Genomic DNA, 7590 nt, shown 5'->3' on the forward strand with positions numbered 1-7590 from the left:
CCCCTCAAATTTGCTCTGATGAAGGGCTTAAGCCAAAAACGGGATGATCAAGAGTAGTTCTTCATTCTACATGATCAAGCGTAGTTCTTCATTCTACATATGGTACAAATTTGTTTATTTTTGTCTCAGTGCAGCTCAACTTTTAAACCCATACCTTTCTCCATGAGCACTGCTAAAGCACTGTGACCTGTTGTAATTATCGATTTGTGTGATGCAATTCAATCTTCACTTGAACAAGGAGTTACCAACCCTGATATGGTCGTTAGGCAGGGAGGCTGCATTGTTCTTAGCCTGATGCCTAAACCGCGCTCCTCCAACCAATGTGTTAATCACGTCCTCTGATCAATATATACTTACTTGAACTAATTCACATTCACAAAATGTGGAGGTGACATTTGCACTGTTACTGTGAACTTCTGTTACTAGTAAATACCCATTAATAATAATAATAATACATTTCTTTTATATAGCGCTTTTCAAGAAGCCCAAAGGCACTTTGACAGAGTACAAAAAACAAGTGCAAAAAGACAAAAATCAATCGGTAAATAATCAAAGCAAAAGGAAGGAGAAGGAGAAGAGATAGTCAGGGGTTAAATGTTGTGGGTTAAATGTTGAATGCAGTGTTGAACAGGTGGGTCTTGAGTGATGTCCCTCTGGGAACATGACTCGGTGGAGAAATAAGCTGAGGTGTGCAACAAAGTAATTATTTGTGAAATTCAGGTATGTTTCCTTGAAGAAGGAAAAATGCATTTCCCGTTTTAAATCAGGATTGGAGATTGGCCCAGCTGAGCAGGAGAAAATCGTAAGTAGGCTCCAACCCTCATGGATTAACACAGTGGTTGGAAGGGGGGGCGGGACATGTAGGCACCAGGCCATGAATAATGCAACCTGCCTGTCCAACACCCTGAACCCTGAACCATATCAGGGTTGATAATTCCCTTTTTTCAGGTTAAGATTGCATACATGCACATTTGTGCCATTAACCTCACCCCTGGGTACCCCCAGCACGTATCCACAATTTGGTGGAGATTGGCCCAGCCATGTTTTTTCTTTCTATGATTTTCAGATATGCATGTACAGGAGAAATGTCTTCCTTATTTTATAGAGTATGATGGATTTCTCCCCTATCCTCCTCCCCCCCCCCCTTCTCTACCCCTGACCACCTCCATCCACCACCCCTTCCATTCTTCATTGCATTTGCATTTTGTCCTGTATTTTACATCAACAGTGGTATAGTAGGGTTCATGTGCATGCAGTTCACTGCCGTCATGTTTTGCCTTTGCTTGTGCGTCAGTTTGATTCTCAATGCATGCTAATTTACAAACCTTTTTTTTTTTGTAGAACTGAAATATAAATTACCAAGCACATCAAATAGTATTACAGTAAGCAATAAACACATTTGTTTTTGTTTTTCAAGCAAAAATAAAATATAGAAACTTAACCTGCTGTTTTTTGATGATGCTTTGGGTTTTCACAGATTGGTTGCTGGTCTGTTGGTTGAGATATAGGAAGCTCTTGATTAGGCACATCGTCATCAGAATCTGCTGACACCTCTGGCAAAAGAAAGGCATTTTGTTTGTTTACAAAGTAAGTTTATCATCAGAAAAAAGTTGAATATCAAATTAATTATCAGAGAAATAGAAAATAATTGAAAGCGTTACACGGGGAAAATGTAGCAAACAAGTATATGTGCAGGAAAATAAAGATAAAAACTCACCCTCAGATTCTGCTGCTGCCTGGGCTTCTTTGGCTAACCGCTGTCTCAGCAGCTGCTTTTGCTTCTCAAGGTATTGTTTGATGAAGCTGTTTGAACTCATCTCTTCACCAATCTAAGGCCAACATGATAAAGAAAAGTGACAAATGCACTGTATAAAACAACTCCATACCTTTGGAATTCCAAAATAGTACGACTTATTAAATGACAATAAAAAAGAGGGAGGAATCATTACAGTCAAAACAACCATCTATTTATTATGTATGCAAAGGTGGTGGAATGTGATGGGTCTAGAGAGAATACGAGTGCATCTTTCCAAATAACAAAACTTTCAAAACTATTGTTACGGATACGGGGGACGGCTCTCCCGTTAGCAAGGGGGGATTGGACCCTTGTCCTGTTAAGCTGGCCGTCTCCCCGGTCCTGGTACTTGTAACGCTATCCCACGGGATGGAACGGATCAGGGTTATGGGTCCAGGGTTTATCCCGAATACCTTTATCCGTCCCTCCGGAGACTAGGAAGACAAGTACCGCTCGACCCCGGTTTGGATGGTCTAGTTAGTTGCCGAGCGGTTTTTAGCAACCCGAACTTCGAGTCATTAGCCTTCACTAAACCCGATCCTGAACGTTGGCCGAATCGCGCCACGTACGCTCAATATTGAAACCACTAAAGCGACCGAACGAGAATGAAGAAGAAGAAGAAGTACGGAGGAATAACAGGATTTATTAATTACACACACTAAAGCAAAAGGAGCAGTCAAGGTTATATACAGGGAAATGAAAAAGCAGGTGACACAGTGAAATCATTAGCTTACCTATACAAGCTTAATTAATAAACCCCAGGACAACGTTAAAGACAGACGGACGATCACACTTACACGGGGAAATGCAGGCAGGAATGAATGGCTTGGAGATGGATGGCTTTGAGAGGCAAGGAAGGTTCAGCGGGTACTGGGCACGGTCGGGCCAGAAGGCACCGCCGTCAAGAAGCCGAGCCGCGGTCGTTGGTCCCAAACTGCGCGGGCGAAGTTCCTTTCTCCGTACTGCTGCCTCGCGTGCTCCTTGCGTTGCCTCGGTCCGTTTTTCCTGCAGCGCGGCACGTCTCACGGCGGCTTGGTCACACCTGCTCATCTCCAGCGCATCTCCTGGACTCAGAACTCATCTCTCCTCTCAGCTCATCTCCCTTGGGGAGCGTCGCGCTGCGGGTTATATGGGCCCCGCCCTTCAACCTTTGCGAACCTCCCCCAAGTGTTCTCTCTCTGCCCTCTCAAGCCAAACCCCTCGTTTTGGGTTGGATGAGCGGGGCCGACTTACTCCTCCCCTCTATGACGAGGTGGAGACCCGCCTTTCTTCTTCGTCGTTACCTCGTGCGTAATGGAGTCAAATGCAGCAAAGTGGACGGGAGATGAAAATGCAGCAAAGTGCCTAAAGAGTCAATTGCAGCAAACCTGGCACTTGGAAGCTGCCATGGGGCGTCGGAGGGGCCTACTCTTATTTAATTCGGTGCAATGAAGAGTCAAACTATTGGGAAACACATCCTTAGCCTACATAGAATAAGGGACTAACTATTTAAAAGGATATATGGTGTCCTGTGTGTAGGTTTATGGAATTAACTAAGAGGACGAGCTTCGACCTTTCTTTACATTACGAGGGTCAGTTACACACAACAAAACCATAATTCTCACATTCGTTACACTTTCTCAAATTCGTTACACTTCTCAAATTCGTTACACTTCTCAAATTCGTTACACTATGTTACAGTGACATTTTTCAGGATGTGTTTAATCTGGACTTGAAATCTCATTTCAAGCGTTCTCAACTGATTGTCTTCTTTTAAATTACACACAAAGTGCACGCTGCTAATTCCACTCAATTTTGTTGCTCGAGCTACTTCGACTTTCTCTCCAAAATTCAGTGCATTTGTTAATCTTTCAACAGTATATGCCAGTGGTGGGCAACCTGCAACCTATCAGGCTTTGGAGTGCGGCACATCAGGTTTTAAAGTGCGGCCCATGACATTTTGACTGTTGCCCACACATATGATGAAACAGCCCCTGCCGAAGTTACTCCGTTAGACTGACATCAGGTTGTCTGTACTTATAAATGGGAAAATTTTATTTCAAGGAAGAATTACTTCTCGTTCGTGCCCTGGATGAAGATGAAATTTACCAGCTGAAAAGGGAAGGCATGCGAGAATTTTGGATGAAGATCCCTGGGCCAGTTCTCCAGCATTGTATTGCAAAGCTGTAAACCATAGGCTCAATGTATGCATGCAAGCAGACATTTTCTGCTACAGGACACATCAAATGAAAGAAGCGCAACCAACTAACAGATGGAAACCTCAGTGCTGAATCGTGATGTATCTGCACATCCCTGACTCCTTATTTGAAAAAGCATGTAGAGGACAGATCCAACCAGACATCGCATTGAGTATGATGTATTGTTGAGTAAGCATAAATAAATATTTATTTTGCTGTTACTATTTGTAGTTTATGACAATTTTATTAATTTATGAATGAATAAACATTTTCAATAACTTGTTATGAAATATTTGGCAGGTATTAAATATTGTTATGTCGGTAGGGTAAAGCAATATCTAGAGTCAGGTAGATCTGAATAGGTAACATGCTCCGTCTGTCGCGATAGGGAATCTACCTGTAATAAGTTCTATGTTAGTCCAGTTTGTTGGGTTAAGATGTCTGCTTGTGAACATACCAGGATGTTCGAGTGTTAGATAGTGTAGGGATTAAGATAAACCCCTGTGTGTCACACCTGGTAATCAAACCTTTGTCCCTTAATATGGCAATGCATACCAACATAAACACTTGGACAGGCCCTTAGTACAACATTAAATAATTCCCTTCCCTGACAAGGACTTCGGAAGAAAACAGGCAAGAGGCCAGTTCAGGGCACCGGCACATGGGCCGCAGCCAGCTACACCTCCGGCAGGCCTCGAGTAGCACGAGCTATGACCACGCTACAGGCCTGTGATTCGGTGGAGGGCACTGATTGGGTGGCGCGCCAAGGCTGACGTCACCGCCGCAAGGTTATATAGGGGCGCGCCGAACGACATTTCCGTCTTGCACATCCGGCTATTCTTGCTTGCACAGCACGTCTGGCTTGCACATCGAGTCTCTCTTGCGCAGCACGTCCCTCTGGCAGCTCGAACTCTCTTGCGCACGTCCCTCCCTGGCTGTCTTGTGCTCTCTGCATTTTTCCTCTTGGTCTTGGGAGGTCCTGGTGGTCTTGGTTTGCCATCTGAGTGGTGCTTGGAGCGGTGCTTTTGGTGCTTCGTGTGCGGTCGGTGCTTCTGGAGCTTAGAGTGGTGCACGGACCTCGTGGGGGGTCGATGAGGAGCCTGGAGTGGGCATTGGCCCAGGCCTTCGCGGTGCTTTGGAGTTTGGAGCAAGGGACCTCGTGGTGTGCTTTGGAGCTTGGAGCCAAGTGGGGACGACAGACCACACACAGATAAGGACGCACCACATTCACAACCACACGACGTTTCTTTTCCTTTAATTCCTTCCTGTGTCTCGTTGCTGAAGTGAGGTGTGTGGGATCCCAATATAGGATTTAGTTTATTTGATTGCTGTCGCGTTTCATTGTATCGGGTCCGTGAATAAATCTCTATTTTTGTACATTAAATCTCGTGGTTGTTCGGTTCATCAATTCCCTGCAGGATCGAAGCTGCGGTCGGCGCGCTCCAGGTAAGCGCTTTTGCCGCAGCTTTCCACTTCCCTTCCTCTTCCCGTGCTACATAAGTAAAATCCGTGTTTGGTCGTCGCCTCAAGTAAGTCCGTTCTGGTCCATCCGCGAGCCCTGGTGTTAACTGAAGGGTCCGCGCGACAATATATTTGAGCTTATTTGTGCAGTCGTGGTTTGTGCACATGATGCCCGATTTCAATATTGCAGCCTCTGACATGGAGGGCCAATCATGCGGCCCACTCACTAGTCTAGGTTGCCAATCACTGGTATATGGCAACTTAGAACACGGTTAAAATAAAGTTTTAATTTGAACTGCCAATTAATGTCAATATCAACAAGGGCACATCGACAAGGTATTATTGCTGAACAGTGACATTAAATGCATTTAAAACATGCTGCAAACAGTATCAAACAGTTGATAAACTCAAATTCCAAATTCTTGTTTCTCACTTTCTTGACAAAAAATGGCTGTGACATTAATATTTGCTTTATTATGGCTGTGACATTACAATACTGTATATTATATTATAATTCAGCTTTCAGTTTAATCTTTACATAATATTACATGCAATACGGAAGCTGCACAAGACCTAAATTCCTGATTGCTACAATTCAACAAAAAGCGTCATTACGAAATGGTATAACTTAGAAAACACGACGTTAAAAAAAAAAAGATCTGGCATCCTTGGGTTCTAAGGTGGTTTCGTAATCCACCACAAAGCAAAACAAGCAGAACAAACAAAGTCATTTTGGAACACAATACTTACCGCGGAGTTGGGCTGAAGGCCTGATTGCTGGTTCGACTTCTGGAGATTTTCCAGCATGAGTGCCTTAAAATTGCATGCAAAAAAACAAGGAATTCACAAGCTGATTCAACAATAAGAAAATAAAAAAAACATGTTTTAGGGCTACACACTTTTATTTTATTTTTAAAGTTTTAAATCAATTTTTTTTTTTTTATAATTACATTTTGACAGATGGAAATGTATCGGAAAAGAGGACAGTAGGCCAAATTTCAGCTCTCAGGGACGTATGGAACCTAGAAAACGAATGTTGAGATGCCCCATGCTAATTGAAGGGAAAAGGCAAAATAAGCATGCAAAAATGCACGTAACAAAAATAATTAACGAAAAAGGTTCCATTCATAAGGAAAACATTATATTATTAAAACCCCCACCTTTTCTTACAAAAACAAGACCAAAAGTCTAACAGTGGCGGAGCCGGGCTTGTAAAATATTATAAAGAACAAACACACATGATTGGCTTTTTAAAGTCGCTAATGCTGTTTATAACATTAAACAAAGAAATTTAGAGGAATCCAGACATCTGTGAGGTACGTTTGACTTACAGAACTGAGGGACAATCTACTGTCATCTAGATTATACCTCACAAGGGTTGGGTACCTACCGTTTTGTTGGAAGAGACGCAACGCCGACGCTTTGTTGGCAAAGCGGTGTTACAAACAAAGCGGTGTTGCAAACAAAGCGGTGTCGCAAACAAAGCGGTGTCGCAAAACAAAGCGGTGTCGCAAACAAAGCGGTGTCGCAAACAAAGCGGTGTCGCAAACAAAGCGGTGTCGCAAACAAAGCGGTGTCGCAAACAAAGCGGTGTCGCAAACAAAGCGGTGTCGCAAACAAAGCGGTGTCGCAAACAAAGCGGTGTCGCAAACAAAGCGGTGTCGCCAACAAAGCGGTGTCGCCAACAAAGCGGTGTCGCCAACAAAGCGGTGTCGCCAACAAAGCGGTGTCGCAAACAAAGCCGTGTCGCAAACAAAGCCGTGTCGCAAACAAAGCGGTGTCGCAAACAAAGCGGTGTCGCAAACAAAGCGGTGTCGCAAACAAAGCGGTGTCGCAAACAAAGCGGTGTCGCAAACAAAGCGGTGTCGCAAACAAAGCGGTGTCGCAAACAAAGCGGTGTCGCAAACAAAGCGGCGTCGCAAACAAAGCGGCGTCGCAAACAAAGCGGCGTCGCAAACAAAGCGGCGTCGCAAACAAAGCGGCGTCGCAAACAAAGCGGCGTCGCAAACAAAGCGGCGTCGCAAACAAAGCGGCGTCGCAAACAAAGCGGCGTCGCAAACAAAGCGGCGTCGCAAACAAAGCGGCGTCGCAAACAAAGCGGCGTCGCAAACAAAGCGGCGTCGCAAACAAAGCGGCGTCGCAAACAAAGCGGCGTCG

General features: G+C 44.3%; 1 protein-coding gene across 1 annotated transcript in view; it reads right to left on the minus strand.

The window, feature by feature from the left end:
* LOC137435740 (uncharacterized) overlaps positions 1–6246 on the minus strand; it is a gene marked incomplete at its 5' end in the record, with an annotated part of 78659 nt that extends 72413 nt beyond the window's left edge. Inside the window, 3 exon segments of the mRNA XM_078785111.1 lie at positions 1443–1553; positions 1718–1829; positions 6184–6246. Coding sequence (XP_078641237.1) covers positions 1443–1553; positions 1718–1829; positions 6184–6246 — 286 coding nt within the window.
* Between the last annotated feature and the right edge of the window lie 1344 nt (positions 6247–7590).

This window comes from Myxine glutinosa, chromosome 9 (genome assembly GCF_964187855.1).
Source record: "Myxine glutinosa chromosome 9, kmMyxGlut1.1, whole genome shotgun sequence".
Taxonomy (NCBI): Eukaryota; Metazoa; Chordata; class Myxini; order Myxiniformes; family Myxinidae; genus Myxine; species Myxine glutinosa.